This window comes from Besnoitia besnoiti, chromosome X, assembly GCF_002563875.1.
Source record: "Besnoitia besnoiti strain Bb-Ger1 chromosome X, whole genome shotgun sequence".
Classification (NCBI taxonomy): Eukaryota; Apicomplexa; class Conoidasida; order Eucoccidiorida; family Sarcocystidae; genus Besnoitia; species Besnoitia besnoiti.
This window is the reverse complement of record NC_042365.1, coordinates 1,685,744-1,704,697: the sequence shown is the minus strand read 5'-3', so window position 1 is coordinate 1,704,697 and position 18,954 is coordinate 1,685,744. Positions and strand designations below refer to the sequence as shown.

Below are 18,954 nucleotides of genomic sequence, written 5' to 3'. Positions count from 1 at the left end.
CACATCCCTTGTTCGGTCCGTCTGGCTGTTTCTGTCACTTTGTTATGATCAAATGCTCAAGGTGTTATTCACTTTCTCCCATTTAACGCGAGAACACGAAAGTGCAAGCTTGTCAGGGGCAGACTCGGAAGGAAACCTCAGCTGGCAGCTGGCTACGGTGACGCTGTAAGCCGTGGCGTGAGGCGGATCAGTCGCCCTCGTGCACAAAAACCAGTATCCTTGTGTGTCGTGAACTTTTAGGTCGCACGCTGTCCTTATTTAAAGAGTTCCGCAAATTCCTGCGCGAATAGCGACAAGAAATGCAAATGACGGAATACTGCGCGTTCAACAATCGACGCTCACTAGAACAATTGGTTATGCATTAGGAGCTGCCTGGCGGATTCACAGCTGAACCAGCCCCCAGATTAAACTCTGCAGCTGCAGCACCCTCCTTACCTTGTAGTCGATGCGGCCATCTTTGTTGATATCCAGTTGATCAATAAATTGCTATACGCAGCAGCGGGGAACGTGGGTCTCGTCTACGGGCGTTACGGGGGTGACTCAAAAGCACGTAGGAGCCCCAGAACAGGGGGGCGCGTCTGAGTGCATGGTGGATCTGCGCATGTAATCTCAGTGGTGAGCAGGCGTGTTTCAAAACTGCAGCGATCAACCGAATACAAAAGAGACGCCTTTGTTGTTCAGCGCTAGCGGCGTACGTCGGCTGGCCATGTGATACTCCGCACAACGTGGAGTGGAGAATCAGCTATCTTTGCTCACAAACGCCGGGCTTTGGGCCTGCTTACTCCAATATCAATGGTCATTTGGAAGTCGTCTTTGACAATCTTGATTAGTCTCTCTGGGAAGTGATATCAAGCACACCGCTAGCAAAATCTGCAGTGGGCAAGCATCAGGGCAGACATCGTACTGTACTCGTCGTGGCGATGGCTTTCTATCGTGTGTCAGCTAGACTGCATACGAGCCCAGCCTTTGTTTCGGAAAGGCGAAATAACGCTTGTGCCCGCGGTTTAGGAGGTGTGCAGCTCACTCGTATCCAGCTCCCCTGACTTGTCGCGGGCACCTCCGAGCGCGGTCCATGCATCTACTGAGGAGGAAGAAGCGCATAATAGATAGAGTAACTCTTTCCTGAACAGGCGGACATTCTTCGGGGGGACGGGTTTAGTTTTTAGGGATCCCCCCGTGCGTATGCGTTCTCACTTGTATCCTGTTCGTCATCTGCTTGCGCGCTATCACTGTGATGTTTCTCGAACGCCCTGATGAACTCCGCGAAATCTGTAAGCCGTGCAGACGACTCATGACTGTAACAGCTCGCTAAGATTCAGCCGAGTACCTTTGGCCATCCGGCGTTGCGCTAAAAAAGTCATTTTGCCCGCGAAACTGCCATCCTCGCTGCACGGAAGGCACCTACTGTGGTTCAGTGATTGCCCGGATGAGACGTCGAGGGATTAGGAGGCAACTGTTTTCGCTTTTGCTTCAATGCGGTACGGTCTTGTCAAGTCTAAATCAGTGACTAGTTCCGAAAGCGAGGACTTTTTCTGATGTCGAATTCTACCGTGAACGAAAGACTCTGTTTCACGCAGATGACGGGATCCGGACCGGACTTTTCTGAGGCACCCTGCAGAAGTCCATGCTCATCTAACACTCAACAACGGTCCTGCCAGACGTGTTTGCAGATGAGAGTGCTCAAGGGGAGGAGTTCAGCGGAGAGATATCGCCGAGGAGAAGAGCCTGACGGTGGCTACTACTCACCTATCTGGCCAGAGCAGTCTTCCTCGATCTCCGCCATGAGACGAAAAAAGATATCGTCACTTGGGGGTTTCTCCAAGATCGCTGTCAGGTGAGTACACCAACACACCCCACGCTGTCCGTATTCAGGGAAGCAGTCAATGCCGTTGAGCAGGCTCTCAGGGTGGAATACGGTCTAATAGTACTTTTCCTGTACGGCCGTCTTGTGTATCCCTTGTCGTGATAAACTGTGAAACAGCTTATTCACCTTCGTGTATACGCATCGCTGAAGACGTAGTAAGGCTGCAGAAACCCCTGAAGTTCAGCGGCTCAGTTTCTCCGACGGACGAAACGTGAAATCGTCTACTTAACGATGGTGTCTGTATGATTCGTCCTTTTCAAACCCATCGCTTTTACATTCGGCTCGGCGGCGAGTCCTTCTGCCTCAGGCCCCCCCCTCCCGGACCTCCCACCCACCCTGCCGGATGTTGTTTTAATGGGGGAAGCATCTGGGACGCACCGCCACGACACCCCTCGTCAAAGAGATTAAAAGTGCAATGCATACACGTAGTATCAGCTTCCTGATGGCGCATCTTACTTTCCAGCAACTCCCTCATTTCAACGCGGCCGAGAGCACCCTGATGACCAGAGTCTAGAGCCTGGAATGCCTGCCGGCATCTGTCCAGGAAGGCGGCGTCCAGCACCATTGCTCCACGCGAGCCACGACAGAAAGAAAGAGCCGTCTCACCTCTTCTGTGCGAGGCTGCGCTTGGCTTGTGTCCTGACCCTTTCTCGAGAAAAACAGAGAGCTGACGGCAGAAGGTCGCTCGGTCATGGAGCACCGTGGCATGACTTACCGGTTCATCGACCTCAGCTCCCGCCTGTCAGTGGGCTGTAGTCGACAGCAAAGACGTGTCGCTTCGGGGTTATTGGCACGTCAGCTAAACTCGTCTCCCCATTACACTGTGAAAGCCCGATGTGGGGCCCCTCAAAGTGCAATCCTCCCTATATGTTTTCCCCTTCTTTGGCTACTTGTGAAGTCGCCCTTTCTTGTTCACAATACATCACAGATTTTATGATACCTCAATCATTTGTGGCCTGGCTAATTTTTGGCTCGCCTCAGAGTGGCGAGTCCCTCAACATGTGACTGACCGTCCCCAGTGTCCTGCGGTACCGACCAGTCCGCAACGCACGACAAGCTTTCCCGGTCCCCAAGCCAACGCATTAGTAACAGTGGGACATTAGCGCTTATCTGCACTGCTCAGTGCTTACCATCTTACGAAACAATGATCCACACGGCGAGGAACTGCTGATGAGGACTCAAACGCTTGAGGCGCATAAGACCTTTCACCCAGAAGGCTCGCCCGCATGCGCCTCCCTATACCTGCCTTTTCTCCTAATTTGCTGCTGATTTGCACTCACTCAAGCGTGTTCTCAGGTCCGTAGTTATTATGCTCCTGTCCTGTGCTGATAGGACTGAGGCTGGGCGACGATAGGGGTATGGAAACTCTGCTACCCCGTTACCCACAGCAGTCGTAGACAACAGAAGAGGCAGGGAGGACGAACTGCAGATCATATGGGTAAGTCATCTCCGATTGCCAACAAAGCGAGACCCCCCCCCCTGCCCCCGCGTCTAGGTCTTTAGGGGGGTACTGACTCCGAGTGCTTGTGCCATCAAGCACCCAACAGAGGTGCAGAGTCAGTGTCTGCATGAGTTGGATAGGCCTGCCAGAGAGTCAACAAGAAGCGAGTCAGTTCTGACGAGCGCGCTTTTGCGGCTCCCACAAGCGATCCCGGTTGGTAGTCGTAGTCGTTGGGGGCATACTCTTCAGGCAAACACTAGTCCCAGAAGTGCCACAACCGTATCTTTACTTTAAGTCACAGTTATACAGGATCGTCTCAGCTCGACCTAACTCTTTTAAGGCGAGACAGCTATGTTGCCTCACTGGCTCCCAGCTCCTTTTTAAAGTGCGCGCAGATTCTCACCTCGCTGTTTCGCGTTCTCCGAGTGACCGCTGCCGGACCTTGTTCCAGAGCGCATCCTAGAACTTCCGAGATCATGCAACAGCACCTGACGTCAACACATGGAGTCAGAGGAACTGATCAACCACTCACGTACACTAGACAGTTCATTGCTATATTGCCATTATCCTGCGATCAATTCTCTGCGATCAATACCGACTCACCATGCGTCGGATAGACCCGCGGCGGGCCGTCTTTCCATCATTTGAAAGGCAGGCTCTTCAGACACCGTGCCGTTCGTGTAGGGCCCGGAAAACGGTAGCAGTTGGGTTTGCCATAGTTTTCACGCTTGCGAGCTACCGGTCAATGTTCTTTGCAGGGGCTTCTGCTGGAAAGAAGCCGTCCACCTGTGAAGAAAGCGGGAAAGCATACAAGTGCACGTGCGGTGCCGACGACACCAACACAGGCGCCTTGGCCATAACTCTCTCTAAAACAAGAAACGAGTTGCAAATGCTATGCAGAAAAAACCTGCAGGGTGCTCCAGCTAGTCTGTCCCAGTCTAAGGTGCGCTCAACTGACCCAGCCAAGCTGACCAGCTGCTTGAAAACGAGTGACTCCGAAAGCGTCAACTTCACTACTCTTCTGTACGGGAATCCACAAAACGTCAAATGGGCTCCAGCAGAAGCGAGCGACGAAGAGGTTCTCAAGACTCTGAATGTCCCAGAAGCAAATCTTCCGTTCGTGGACCAAAATTTCGTGGTAGGCTGCGTACAAAAAACCGCAGGTACACAAGAGAAGTGCCGTGTGAATGTCACGATTTCCGCCAGATCAACGAACACGACTGGGCAGACAGTCACATGCGCCTACGGTCAAGTCAGCAACCACCACATCAACAGATCACAATAACGCCCTCACACAACGCCTTCACGCTCACCTGTGGCGACCAAGGAGAAGTCCTTCCCACGCTGCACACGCAGACCTACTGCATCATCGGCGAAAAAACAGACGCAGAAGCGAAGTGCTCGGGCAGCTACGCTGATGTCCTGCCCGGCTACGAAGAGACGTGGTGGAAGGCTGGAAACAGCAAGAACTCGTTTACACTAACAATTCCAACCGACAAGTTTCCGAAGGAGAGTGCGACGATCATGGTGGGCTGCGGGAAGGCCACGACATCGACAGCAGAGCGCATTGAGCCTGAGTCTGCGCTGAGTCCCAGTGTTTGCAGCGTTGACGTGACCATTGAGGGCACCGGATCATCGATTCTATCGTCGGCGCTGCCGAGAAATCTTACTACAGTGCTGTCAGCAGTCGGAGCAAGCGGGTTAACTGCCTTGTTGGTTCGCGCTATTTGAGTATGACGCGGTCTGGTTTTCGCGAAGCGCATCGTCATGAGAGACGTGGCAGCGGAGCAAGCGTGCTGATTTCTGGTGGCACTTCCTACCTCTTCTTCGAAGCAACCAGAACTCCAGGCAGATTCGTCGTCCGGCGGACTACGCACGCTAAATTACTTGCTCCATTTGCTGCATTATTGCGGTGAACGGATAACGCTTCTGCAGACACATTCTTCCAGGCGATCCACTATTTGATACGCACGCTTAAAGAGTTCACAATGCTAGTCATAGCCATGATAATTCGGCCCGATGCTCCGCGTACTTCTCCCACGTTCCCTAGATTGACGGCTTGCTTACCATTGCACGCCTTGCTTGTCGCCACTCCAACTTGCATCCCTCATCCAACAGCGTGGTATCAGCACGATGACGTTATCAGGCATCTTCTCTGCACTATGCATGTTTACCCTCCGGCCCGCTCCATTGAAATGCCACAGGAACACCCCATGCCGCGAACAACGAGCACCCACTGCACATCCAAGCACGAGCCACTTCGCGATGTTAGGAAACGATATTCTTGTACCGCTGGAGTTTTTCCCTTGCGTTCGCTTGAGTGGTTCCCTCGTAGAGCTGGGAAGGCCGTCACAGGGGGCCTCCCGTCTACGTGTGAGATCAAACGCGAAAGGATCGACAGCTTAAAATGAGGCAGAGAGCGAAGATTGCTGACCGAAATGTCCCCTGCACGGGAGTGAAATACAGATAGTGTGGCGCACCTTCCGGTCACCAAGAAGCGAGTTCACGTCAGCAGACACTTTCAAGTTTCAAGTATGCGAGGACAGAGGGAAAGGGAAGGGGCAGCAAGGCGGGACAAAACACAAGAGCGGAGGCTCGACTGAGTTGTACATCAGTTCATGCGCTCAAGTCTTAGCTTCTCGAACACACTTTTTCATGTGGAATCGTATTCTAACATCATGCTGCAGCACAACCGAACTGCCCGCGCCCTTGAACGTGTATGTAACCTATGCGTGGAAGTAACCATGGCTGACACGTCAGCATATCGGGGAACCCGGCTCGAATTCATCGTAGCTCAGATGCAGGAGTCAGCTGCGACGGGCTGAGCCATGTTGGGGATGATTCGTCAAGTGCTGCAAGCATCTGCCTTATGGTGTATCGTGTACCCACTGCCACCAGCTGCGATCGTTCAGGCTGCACGCAGGAGAAGCAGGGATTTCGATTCCTATATATTTCGAAGGCAAGATTCCCCGTGGAGGCTATCCATCTTCGTGCGTGTTGCTCTTAACTCGTTCCTGGGGGCTGCGTCATAGAAGCCGCGGAGGTCCACAAATGCCGGCGTGCCTCACACGATGGTGATACCTCCCCCCTGCTGGCAGGTTGCACGCATTCTATTATGGGGCTCGGAAGAATGTGGCACGGAGTATCTGGGCTTGTGAAACACCGCCCAGAGTAGCAACGCGTGAGACAATCAGAAGAAGCGTTTCGTGCCATTTCGGTAGCGGTGCCTGTTCGTGCTCCTGGCCCCCCCGTTGCGCGGACGGGTTTTCAGCAAACCCGGCTACCCGCTGGGTAACTTGCAATCCCGAACCCGCAACGGCACGGCGCTTTTCGACAACGCTTACCGAACAGTATTTCCAGGTGCCCTCGTGGAAACTACTAGCCGTTCGAAATTGGAAATAGATACCCAGATGCAAGCGTGAGCATGTTCTTCGTGTGACCAAGAGGCCTGCATTAGTAACTGTTCAGTCAAGCCCGAGATACCGTGCTTCTCCTGGTACAGCGCCTCTTGTGATTGGCCAGAGCGACTGTCCTTTCGAAGGCGACAGGCGTGTCTATCTGGTCTCTGTCTTGATGGCCAACTTACACTCTTTTCCAGCCACAGAAGCAGGGCTACGCCTTGGGTTCCGACGCAATACACGCTTGTCACACCATGTTTTCGCTTTCCCTAATCAAACGGGATCCACGCTATCACGGCGCGCCCCTCCTCGCACGAGGGCGAGGAATCCACTGCAAACCGTCCCCGGTTTGCCGAGTGACCCTACAAGTCATGCTGTTTTCAGCTACTGCTGCGGTTATGTTGTGTTCTGCATCACTTTCTGCAGTAAACGCCCAAGCATCCCTAGACACAAACTTAAACTGTGAAGAGGTGAGCAATGAAATCAACTGCACCTGTCCTGCAGTGGGGGAACGCAATGACCAGCGAAAAGACATAACCCTCACAGAAAACGTAAATCAGGTGCGGATGTTGTGCGAGAAAAATCTCACTTACGCACCTCAAGGGCTGGCTGGATGCAAAGTTTGTCCTGCGGAGAAGTGGGAAGAATGCAAGACGGGAAATGGGGGTATTGACGCTACCGAGCTCCTCTTTGGGACGCCGGAAGGCGTGGCGTGGAAGGACGTTCAAAAGGTGAAGGAACCGAACGTCCCTAAAGTTCTGGCTATCCCCGAAGAAAATTTCCCATTTACCGACCAAAAATTTGTCGTTGGTTGCGTGAACCAAGCGGGCCACACGACGAAGTGCCAGGTAGGGGTCACCATCGCAGCCAGACCAACGAAAAAGCACGAGCAAACTGTCAGATGCGCCTACGGCCAAGCCAGCAACCAATCACATCAACAGATCACAATAACGCCCTCACACAACGCCTTCACGCTCACCTGTGGCGATCAAGGAGAAGTCCTTCCCACGCTGCACACGCAGACCTACTGCATCATCGGCGAAAAAACAGACGCAGAAGCGAAGTGCTCGGGCAGCTACGCTGATGTCCTGCCCGGCTACGAAGAGACGTGGTGGAAGGCTGGAAACAGCAAGAACTCGTTTACACTAACAATTCCAACCGACAAGTTTCCGAAGGAGAGTGCGACGATCATGGTGGGCTGCGGGAAGGCCACGACATCGACAGCAGAGCGCAGTGAGCCTGAGTCTGCGCTGAGTCCCAGTGTTTGCAGCGTTGACGTGACCATTGAGGGCACGGGAGAGGTCAGTTCATCTTTGGCCTTTTCGACAAGAATAACGAGTGCGGTTGCTAAAGTCTTGGGAGCCAGTATCATATCTACCCCAATGATTCACGGCTGGTGAAAATGCAACCGGAGGTACTCCCCAAGCCAGAGATTCAAAACTGTGCCGATTTTAATCGCCTTTGTACTGGTGTTCGTTTGCTGTGTGTTGTTGACTTGGACCTCTGCACCGGGCACATTGACGATTACAAGTCTGGAACTCGAACTGACTTGTCCTGGACGGTTTTTTCTGAATTTCGATTAGACTCATCGTCCGACACGCTCATATGTACCATCCACGTCTTGCTACTTGATATGAGGCTCCCATACAGGTGGACGGGACGGTCTAGCGTTACTTACGCGAAGGCGTCCCGCTCCGCCACAAAACGCATCACGTCTGTTACGGCGCTGGCAATTCTCGAATCTACCGTGCCATACGAGAAATGCTGTCGCCGGGCTCTGGACTCTGTTTATAGCGCTGCCGGCGGTTCGCTGGATTGTGAGTACAGAAATGCAGATGCCGAAGGAGCAGGACGGGTGCACAAAAGTGGGGCGGAACCGCAGTTGAAGCACGGTGATGCGCTTTTCCACGCGCAGACTCACGATGTCCTCAAGCGGTAAACTACTCAGCTACGTGGTTTTGTCGCACACCCCCTCCCCTCCCCACCCGTTCCCCAGTTGATTATACTGCGCGGCACACAAAAGGAAGACGGTAGTACCCGCTCCTACATTCCCCTTGAAACCCCACGAACTGACGAGGGCATCAGAATAACGTGATAGACAGCCTAGCGGGAGAGGAAGAGTGCGACCGGTGCCTTCTCACGGCATACAGCTTTCTACGGCAGCATATGCGAATACTTCTGGCTAGCTGCAGGAGTCTATAAAGGATGAGCTAGTGTCGAACAAAAAAGGGCGAGATAGCCCACTTTCATGCCGCAGCCGGCTGTAGCGCGCACACACTAGCGACACCGTCCACGGTTACACTATGAAAATGACGCCACCCTGCGGGAACTCGTTGATAATTCGGCCGGCCCGGCGGGTTCACTACAGCTGCAATTTGGCAGTGCCGTCAGAGGCAGGAGAGAAAGCAGTGGCTACACGCTGACACTCGGGTCACTACAGTTTCTGGAGCAATCCGCAGAGTGAACGGCTGGCTAATGGTCGGTCGTTCCAGCTCATCCCCTGCGCCCAAAGTAATGACGAAAACGCACAAAGAGTAGAATCCTCGCAGTGGTAAAGGATAGAAAGAATTGCGAATCTCATTGAAAAGTACCCTTTCCGATGCAGTGGAGCCCGTCCAACTTCACAAGACATGCCTCGTGCAGCTGGTTGGAAGGCCACCACATCTGTGCTGCACCTGGCCCTACAGTGAAATGGGCAACTTCCGGGCGGCGAGGAAGGGGGCGGGGCGGAGGGTCAACACCATGCAAAATGACAAATCCAACTCGCAGATGCTTCTCCAAGGGTCCTATCTATGTGGCTCACAGGGACTTGTCTGTTTCGCGTGCACGAAGATAGCAACGCTCTCTGAATTAGTCCCTTCGCATCCTCCTGGGTCGCGGTGTCCATCGCGGACTGGCGCGCATGCCTCATGCGGTCGTTGCAGTTTCCGAGGGCGCGCTGTGGCCTGCATCGTGGACGACACCGCAGCCTCGGACACTCCCTAAAATACTGATGAATCTGCTACTGCATGGTACACGCGCGACTTCTTTTTTGCCTCTCGTCATGTGGCAAACCATGGCTCCTGAGTTGGTTGTTTCCCGCGCGAGGGTGCCCCCGGTGCGCGCCGGGCCTTCGGTGCGCCGGGTGGTCTCGAAGTCGTCTCGAACCTCTCGAGTCGGACAAGCGTTCTTGGCCTTCATCGCAGTAATGCCTGCACTGGCGTACTACGCCCCTGTTTGGGTACGAGGAGATGTAGGTGAGAGCACGGCGTCTACGTGTACGGATGTGAACAAGCGGGCCCTGTGCTCGTGCGCCGCCAACGACATGAACAACAAGCCGTTGCCAGTAACTCTCTCACAAACCAAAAACGAGCTGCAACTTCTCTGCAGTGACCCCTTGCAGTATGTACCGGCCGGCCTGTCCAAATCTCAGGTGTGTCCAGCTGATGCAGACAAACTGACCCAATGTCTGACCGATCAGGGCACCGGCTACATAGACATAGCCACAGTACTTCACGGGAACCCGAAGGATATGGAGTGGAAAACCGAGAGCAAGGCAGGTGAAGGGTCTCCTAAGGTCCTGACAATACCTCAAACCAGCTTCCCGTATGACGACGAATTCTTCGTTGTAGGATGTTCATCACATTCAAGGGACACCTCATCGAAATGCCAAGTGAACGTGACAGTCGCGGCGAGGAAAACGACAAAACACGAACAAACTGTCACATGCGCCTACGGCCAAGCCAGCAACCAATCACATCAACAGATCACAATAACGCCCTCACACAACGCCTTCACGCTCACCTGTGGCGATCAAGGAGAAGTCCTTCCCACGCTGCACACGCAGACCTACTGCATCATCGGCGAAAAAACAGACGCAGAAGCGAAGTGCTCGGGCAGCTACGCTGATGTCCTGCCCGGCTACGAAGAGACGTGGTGGAAGGCTGGAAACAGCAAGAACTCGTTTACACTAACAATTCCAACCGACAAGTTTCCGAAGGAGAGTGCGACGATCATGGTGGGCTGCGGGAAGGCCAAGACGTCGACGTCAGAGCGCATTGAGCCTGAGTCTGCGCTGAGTCCCAGTGTTTGCAGCGTTGACGTGACCATTGAGGGCAGCGGAGTAGCGAGTGCATCGTCGTTGGCGTTCACAGGTCTGACAGCTGCCCTCTCAGGGACAGTGACTATAACTGCTTTATGGGTTGATTCATTGTGAGGGGCACCCCAGGTGGGTACCTCACGACTGCTGGTTTGATGTGCATGTTGGATAAGACTGCACAGCACAGGTGCTTCTTTGTTGGGTGCCGGTAAGCTTAAAGTGTGTCGTTTGCCTCGAGCGGTACAGGGTGTTGAGAGAGAGGGGGGGGGGGGGGGGGGGGGACAGCATTTGGCGAGAGCTTCGGTCTCTCAGTAGCGATTCTCGGGGCTCATGAATATACCGAGAGGGCTGTCGTTCCTCGCCACTTGCCTTCGCCTCAGTCTCGCTTAACCCTGAGGGGGGTTAGCCACTAGGGGAGAGAACTTCGGCGGGTACCTCTTGCTCTGCTGCGCCAGAGTTTGTGCTGCGTTGCGATTGAGCGCATACTCACCGGTGTACGGAGCAGTTTGTTGCCTCTGTCTGGCTAAACTTCATTCGTCACACAAAACGTTACTGGCCAAGGCCGTTATGGAGAACTGCTCATAGCAATGCTAGGTATTCGGCGCCCCTCCTATCTCATGTTTTCTGTTTCTCCGCCTCTGGCGCCTGCCAAGTGGAGTCGTTCAAACAAGCTGGGTTGTACTGTTTGCCTCTCACGTTTCTCGCCCATCCGGGCTACAGCTGGCATTGAGGCAAAGTGCGATGCTGACAAGACTTGTCATTCTCGGGAGTCGAGTGGGGAAGCGAGAGGCACTACTCATTCATTCGTTATCTCTGTCTGGTATAACCAGTCGGTCCAAAAAGAAGTAGACGAAAGATAGGTTAGAGAGGGAACTCGGAAACAGTCGAGCAGGATACTGAGATACCACATGCCGAGGGCGGCAGGAGAGGGACGAGGGGCGATTCGCCATGGAGGATTCCTGTTAGTCGTCGCTCTCCCCGAGGTGTCCGCTGTCCGGTCAATTTATTCGGAAACCAGTGTGTAGCGATGAAGGCGAAGCGCAAGGGCTGAAGAGGTGGAAGCAGCGCCCGGCGAAAATGCCTCTCAACTCCTGGCGGTTCTGCGGCGATCAGCCTACTTCTGATGCCTTTCCTCGATTCGCACATTCTGGCTCCTTGGTACCGTCCTATCGAGGTCTAGACGAACATGTTTAAATTACACAAGGAACATGATTGTGTTTACAAACTGGTGTGGCAGCAGCTTCTCAACTTCATGCGGGCGCGGTCGTCCTCGGTGCATCGCTGGTATCCCAACCTTGAAACAGTGAATGATCATCGTTTGCCGCCTTTCACACAGGTGCCTCATAAAACGACGCGAACTCGTCTCGGAACGGTGTCGTCCCTGTGCTGTCGAAGAGAAGAGCAGAAAATCGGTAGTAGATAATCTGGCCGTGTCCTCGACAAAATGCCGGCAGTGCTGTCTTCACCAGAAGCGACTTACGATATTAGCTCTTCCGTGATGGTTGGCCTATGCTTCAGAGATCCAGATTCGCACACGCTTCTGTCTTCTCTCGCAGGCATTTTTTGTTTTGACGTCAGAGAGGCCCCCTGCATATCAGACTGTCCTGTCGCAGACCGGCCTTTCTTCATTTCATCCTGGGCATAGCACAAACCGCTGCATCGCGGGTGCTTCGTGTGAACGATATTCGAGTTTCGAAGCATGAAGTGGGGATTCTCACGGGGGCGTATCCGGTCCGGAGCAGCAGGTGCCAGCTTTTGAAGTTGTTAAGCGCAATGACAGTTCCCGGTCGCTAGCTATGCAAGGCCCAGCCGCCTCTAGCGCGGCGCTAGCAAAGCGGCTCCCACTGTCCAGGTTCCCCAGGATACGGAAGGACCCAGCCTGCGTGTTTTTGTCGTCAGTTCTCTCCTTTCAGAGAGCTTCCTCCCGCTGTAGAACATGACTTGTCCTCTGCCTTCTGGGCGACATCCCTCCATATGTGCGCCCCTTACATGCGCGAAGCGCGCCAAATGGCAACAAGGTTTTCAGTCTGCGGCTCGTGACAGACTTGAGACTATAGATTCGGGATTCACTCGCAAAACTCGCCTCCAGAGGCCTCGGACACACTTCGAGACGAGTACCCTCCGCGGCGACTGCAGCTCCTGGCGAGCCCACAGCAGATACGCTGCCCATTGCAAGGTGCGCGGGGGGGAGGCCGGACAGCCCGTGGCGGCTCAGGGTCAGTTAGAAAGCAACCTGGACTGACTCTTCTGCCTCTGTACAAGTTTTTTTAGTTGCGAGCCTTGCTATCAGAATTCGAAGCCTCGAAACGAAGTTCTGCAGCAGCGTACATGCAGGCGTGTGCACTTTTTAACCAAGTTTTCCGCCCGCAACCCGAAACCTTCTTTCGCCAGCACGAGGGAAACGGGTTTCGGGAGTCGGATGTCATTCACAGAGTGTTGCGAGGGCGCGCTGTGGTCGGCAGTTCCGCAGCTGGATCTCGCCTTCAGATGCCCAGTCGTCGGCACGCCCAGTCGTGCACTGGGCACATATTTTCGTTCTATTGTTGACGTGCCAAACTGCCGCACTCTCCACAGAAATGGCTCACCAGTGCACTGCTGTACGGGCCGTAGCGTCACACGCGTCTCTCGCGGACAGTGAGAAGGGAACGCGCCAGAATTCGCGTCGAACTTTCCGATGGGCACCTGCGCTAGTGGGTTTTTGCTTATGCAGTGCCGCCATTGTATGTACTCCGAGCAGCTCGGTAGTCCCAGCTGCCGCTGCTACCACGTCCGGCTGCGAAGAGGTTGGGGATGGGATCCAGTGCACATGCTCTCCCTCGGACAACAATGCAAAGGCGGTGACGGTCGTCCTGTCACAAAACAGAAACCAACTGCAACTGCTGTGTAAAAGCGACCTGATCTACGCACCAGATAATCTCGCTGGCCAAAAAGTTTGTACAGCGGAGGTGCTGACCGAGTGCAACGGAGGATCCGCAGATTCATCCATTGACGTCACTACCCTTCTCCACGACGCTCCGGCAGACTTGAAGTGGCAAACAAGCGCGGAGGGTGCTGACTCAGCAAAACCCAAGATCCTGACTATCCCGCCAGCCAACTTCCCATACGTCGACGGGAAATTCGCCGTGGGGTGTTTGGACAGTACGGAGGATACAGGCCACGTGAAATGCCAACTCGATGTGACCATCGCAGCGAAACAAACTGTGACAACAGGTCAAGTCGTCACATGCGGGTACGGCGAGGACAGCAACCCAACCCATCACGAGGTCAGGCTGACGCCATCGCAGAATGCGTTCACGCTTGTTTGCGGAGGAGACGGCGAAATCCTGCCAACAGCATATAAGCGGTCTTACTGCCTTGGCGGCGAAAACGAAGATGCTGCCGCAGAGTGCCCTGGCAGGTATGCTGATATCCTTCCGACGTATGAGCAGAAGTGGTGGAAGCGCGATGACTTCAAGGGAAGCTTCACGCTGACGATTCCCACGGAGAGGTTCCCGCGGGAGAAAGCGACACTTAGAGTGGGATGCAGAAAACTCACCCAGCCCGCAAATCCGCACATACTAGCTGCAGAAGAGTCGAGTGTCTGCACCGTCGATGTCTCGATCAAGGGAACTGATTTAGTATCGTCTTCGACTTCCTCCAGAGGCACGCTCGCTGTATTCTCTATGATTTTGGGCGCTGGCAGTGCCGTGTCTACTCTGGCTCGCGCCTTCGCTTTGCGTTGATGGGGTAGCGTAGGGGGTATGCTGTGTGTAGTTCAACGTCCCTGCGCTGCGTCGAGGCTAACGCTGCTTTTGAAAAACATTTTATACGAATGACCCCGAGTAAGGCATTTGAGGAAAATGGAACGCACTGCGTGGGAGCCGCAATACCACATAGACGAAACGGCGTCCGCAGCCCAGCACGCCAAAGGTGCGTAACACCGCTGATTCCGCTAGAGCGATATCCAGAGAGGCAGAAAGACTGAGTCACAACGGACGCCTTGCAGCCCGTCAGAAGCGACGGTAGGAGGAGAAGAGTGAACGTGTGCGTTGCCGAACTCAGCAGCCTAGAAGGGCATGTCGCCGAAAGGCGAGTTCCCAGTGGCCTTCTGTTGTTGCGATTCCATCTGCGGAAAGGAGAATCACAAAAGGCGAAAAAGCATTACATAACAGACTGGAGGAAGAGTCGTTTGGTCACACGGGTAAAACGGCCGTGTCTCTGAGGTGCTGTCTCCTTTCATGGGACGGTAGCGCGAGTGTCACCGTTCCCCTCGCCGAGGGGGAACGGGCGCTCGGCTTCGGCGGTACAGGATCGGCGCCGCAGAGTCCGCGTGTTGCTGTGTGTAACGTACCCAGGATTTCGCAATCGTCCGCTTCATTTCGTCGTCACCCTGCAGACATACGCAGCTACGTTAGATGAAGGTAGTGCGAGGAACATGTTCGGCATCATGCAGACCGTAAGATCGCGAAGAGCACGGTAGTTTAGCCACTGAGCAGGCCCTCTTCAGGGGCACACGAGGCTTCTCAGCTGACCCTGACGGCTTTGTGTTTTCCGCGAGACGCGACACCGGCGCGGGTACAGCAAGCCACCATATCGGGGGGCCCTCGAAAACACGACCTTCCACCTCACCCGCAACGCGCTTACCTCTTCGTAGAGATTCTTCATGAGAGACATGATTGAAACGCTCGGGTCTGCGTTTTCGTCAATCTTTGGAGGAGCTGCGAACTTTCTCTCCTTGAACGACAAATCCGCCCACCACAAGGCATTCGCCTACACAGCGCGCAGCACATCAAAGGGAATGATGCTCACCATGCTGCCAAAGAACGATGAAACAGCATCGTCTAGCCATATTTACAGAGGATGTGAAGCGCATGCGCAGATCTCTGCCAGCAACCCAATCCGTGATGACGTCGCGTGGCGCCCGCGAGACACAAGCTGCCGTCTGCCACGCCCTCAGCAGGACGGTCATACTGTCATGCACAGGCAACCCGACTGGCACACTCACCTTTTGCAATGTGACAACGACCATGTCCTTCTTGACGCGGAACGTGGAGCCTGTTGAGGATCAGAAGGCCACGATATCGACACGTTGCCTCTTGGGGGCACTGCATGACTTCCTCGTCTGTGTCGGCCGTCTTAACCCGCGGACTCACGCACACCGACGCCTCGGTTGCACTCGATCCCGAGTCCAGCCGAGTGTAGCAAGTTGGAATCTTTCACGCGTCGTAGGCTGCCACTACACCTCGTCGTCTCTAAGCATTCCAGTTCTTGATCAGCATGCGGAGCCTCAGGAAGGGTGCGAGTGTAAAGAAGCTAGCCCATGCGAGAGCCATGCTTGACTACGACAGACGCCCCCTTATCGGCCTCAATTTCAGCCAACTGAGACGGCCGCTGCTTCAGCCGCATGCCTCTGCAAAGGCAAATCTCTTGTGCAGGAGGCTCTACCTGTTCCTGCTAGAAGAACGCCTCGCTTTAGTCTTGCCGGCGAGGTCGCGTATCGAACTGCCTACCTTCTGGTGCAATTGGCTGGTTGAGACGCTTGAAGCTGAGGGAGTAGTTCTTGGAGTGCAAGTCTCGCACCTGCATGCACAAGAGCGTCCGACAGCGCAGACGAAAAACCGTAGCGTCCTTTTTTTGGAAAGAAGTGCTCTATCCACTAAGCTATACCCTTTTAACAGCACGGGTGGGGGGGGGGATATGGGGGGAAGGGGCGTTGAGCCTGTCTAGTCCGCCTTGACTGTGGAAGAGTTTCCCTGCTCATCAGGTCGTTTCCGCGGTCTAGCGCCGCTAAACCGTGCAAATCTTACCTCCAGGTCCATAGTCTGAGTAGTGAACTTGGCAGAGACCTGGTCCTTAGGAATATCCTGCACTCCTTGAAGTTTCACGTAGACCCTGAGCGCAGCGCAGAAGACGAAGACAGCGCTGTCCGCCCGTGTTACCGAGGAACCTCGCAGAACAACATGTTGAGCACTATCCCCCATACGCTGTCTGTGTTCTAGCACGAGGTGCTCCGCTGACGCGTCTGCTCGCGGCGCTTCGCTTGGATGGCTGTATTCGTTTCCACACGACACGCCTGCAGGGCTCATCCCTCTGCTGACAAATGTACTCCTGCGGCTGTCGGCGCGTGTGACAGCATCGCGAGCAAACGATCTCATACCAGATGTGAAAAATGCGAGAGCACAAATGCGTCGCCATTCCGGCTCTGTCTAATAATGAGACCGAAGCCACCACTCCAGAACAGTTTGCGGAACTGGCTGCTGCACAGAAGAAGCCCACTTGCCCACTTCTCCCCTTTCCCTCTCCCCCCCCCCCCCAGCCGTCGCCAGTGGAACACGCCACGTGTGAACCACCACGAATGAACGAGCGCAGCTTTCCTGACTAGAGTGGCACAGCGTTCCCACAGGAGATTGGCGGAGAGCTCCGTTCTCTCCGTGAAAACTGCGCACGCCAAACGTGCCGCAAGAATACGCCCACAGTTGCTTGTCCGGCCTACTTGACGGCGCGGTCTGTTTGGTCCCAGGCAAAGGAAGTGAGCGGAATGAAGTGGACCTGAGAAGGGAGAACAGAGCCGCGAAATAGCCGGGTGACGGCGCAGAAGGACAGAGGCCACGTTTTTCTCTGCTGCCGCCCAGTTTGCCGCCGCATGAAGTCGCTCTGTATGCCCGCGTCACCCTCGCGACGATGGGGTGACTCGCGCTCATGGGTGTCCATGATGAACCTATCCCTCTTCCAGTCCGGAGGTATCTCCTCTTGTGAAGTCGCGAAGCGACCCAAAGACCGTCGCCTCCCCGACGCTATCCAGTGAGGCACAGCTGCCTCAGAGCGATTCGGCAAAGCCACCGCCAGCAGGTCCCGGCGGAGACATGGGCCGACGCAGATGCGCCTTTCGGCAGCGACCCCGAGATGAGGACGTCTTCCATCATTCCCTAACGCAGAGAGGAGCGAGGTCGTGCCGCCTTTCCTCAGTGTGAGTTTTCGCGTACCTGAGAGGTGTGCGCGTTGGCAAGCTTGACCGGCTGCGGCAACGTACCAGGCAACACGTTAGGCGACAGCACCGGGGTTTGGCACTCCACTGACTGGAAACCGTCTCCTAGTCATCTCCACGCGATGCACGCGCTGCGAGGACGGCGGCCCTGCAGACTCAGCGATCTGCGTGGCGCGACACACGGCCGCCGATGCAAGCGCGAACGGGGTCGCACACAGCGCGGCAGAGCCACGCAGCTAAATGCACGTGTCACTCTTGCCGGCAGCGTGTTACGTGTGAGAACCTCGCGGCAGGCCTGACATAGAGCATGCGTGGGGATGTCCCTCCTGTATTTTTGACGCGTTTGAATGCTGAAGCGCGGGACGGCGCGGCCGCCTGACAACAGCGGTGGGCTGCTCGCAAAGCACCAACCCCAGAACGCCCTTCAGAACGCGCGCAGTCCTGCGACTTGCAATGACACAGAATCACGAACGCGCACGAGAAGCTTCACCTGGCTCAGACTTGAGACTCCGTGTGACTCCGTCGCCGAGAACGGCGGCGTTCCGGATTTTAGCGGCACTGCTCGCTTTTCCCCGACATCCTTCTCAGGCTTCGCGTCCGGGGCTTCGAGCAGAGCGATTTGTGCGTCGATCGCCACCAAAACATTAGGTCTGCTGGCGAGGCTCCTCAAGCGCTTCCACTCTTCGAGGTCGTGGGCGGCCTCCTTCACAGCTGCGTTGGCCGGCTGAGTAGCAGGCGGCGAAGACGTACCCGCGGTGCCTTCCTCAGTACCTGCCATGGCGTGGAATTGCACTCAGAGGCTTTTGCTGCTGGAGAAACTGCTTGCGAAAGTGTCGAACAACGAACGCGTGGAAGGACGAGCTTCTCAGCTCCTCTCATTCACGCGTCGTCCGTGGGGCGTTCCTGCGGGATCTAACGGAGGAAGGTTGAAGATGTGTGGCATCTGAGTGGAAGAAAGGCAGCCAATCAGTCCACATCACTCCCTAGTCCTGGCGGGACTCCCACACACGCGTCAAAAGACTAATCCGTTTTGATTCGGTGTGTCTCCGCAGATGTGGCTCTCTGCTAACGGACGACGGAGACAAAGCATGCGACGCCGAAATTCACATCCGAGGCACATGCATCGACGTCAACTGCCGTGTCCGCGCGCCGATCGCTGTGCAAAAATACACCACCGAAAAACAGCAGACGCAGCGCTGCAGGAAGAGT

The 18,954-nt window shown here is 55.0% G+C and overlaps 6 protein-coding genes across 6 annotated transcripts; 4 read left to right on the top strand and 2 right to left on the bottom strand.

Moving 5' to 3' along the window:
• Positions 1-254: 254 nt before the first annotated feature.
• Positions 255-2,429, bottom strand: BESB_017960 (EF hand domain-containing protein; the record flags this gene model as incomplete). Its single annotated transcript, XM_029360511.1, has 6 exons — positions 255-278; positions 436-486; positions 783-835; positions 1,025-1,081; positions 1,747-1,827; positions 2,321-2,429. 6 exons carry the CDS (start codon positions 2,427-2,429, stop codon positions 255-257), a joined length of 375 nt encoding a protein of 124 aa, XP_029216487.1.
• A 1,621-nt stretch (positions 2,430-4,050) lies between these two features.
• Positions 4,051-5,036, top strand: BESB_017950 (SAG-related sequence; the record flags this gene model as incomplete). The annotated part of the gene is made up of 2 exons (XM_029360510.1): positions 4,051-4,443; positions 4,512-5,036. 2 exons carry the CDS (start codon positions 4,051-4,053, stop codon positions 5,034-5,036), a joined length of 918 nt encoding a protein of 305 aa, XP_029216486.1.
• A 2,233-nt stretch (positions 5,037-7,269) lies between these two features.
• Positions 7,270-8,103, top strand: BESB_017940 (SAG-related sequence; the record flags this gene model as incomplete). Its single annotated transcript, XM_029360509.1, has 1 exon — positions 7,270-8,103. One exon carries the CDS (start codon positions 7,270-7,272, stop codon positions 8,101-8,103), a length of 834 nt encoding a protein of 277 aa, XP_029216485.1.
• A 1,655-nt stretch (positions 8,104-9,758) lies between these two features.
• BESB_017930 (SAG-related sequence) lies at positions 9,759-10,898 on the top strand (the record flags this gene model as incomplete). The annotated part of the gene is made up of 1 exon (XM_029360508.1): positions 9,759-10,898. One exon carries the CDS (start codon positions 9,759-9,761, stop codon positions 10,896-10,898), a length of 1,140 nt encoding a protein of 379 aa, XP_029216484.1.
• Positions 10,899-13,357: 2,459 nt separating this feature from the next.
• BESB_017920 (SAG-related sequence) lies at positions 13,358-14,503 on the top strand (the record flags this gene model as incomplete). Its single annotated transcript, XM_029360507.1, has 1 exon — positions 13,358-14,503. One exon carries the CDS (start codon positions 13,358-13,360, stop codon positions 14,501-14,503), a length of 1,146 nt encoding a protein of 381 aa, XP_029216483.1.
• Positions 14,504-14,826: 323 nt separating this feature from the next.
• BESB_017910 (SGS domain-containing protein) lies at positions 14,827-18,523 on the bottom strand (the record flags this gene model as incomplete). Its single annotated transcript, XM_029360506.1, has 9 exons — positions 14,827-14,886; positions 15,112-15,150; positions 15,405-15,530; positions 15,766-15,815; positions 16,271-16,340; positions 16,568-16,652; positions 17,254-17,309; positions 17,744-17,776; positions 18,236-18,523. The coding sequence occupies 9 exons, from the start codon at positions 18,521-18,523 to the stop codon at positions 14,827-14,829; spliced, it is 807 nt and encodes a 268-aa protein (XP_029216482.1).
• Between the last annotated feature and the right edge of the window lie 431 nt (positions 18,524-18,954).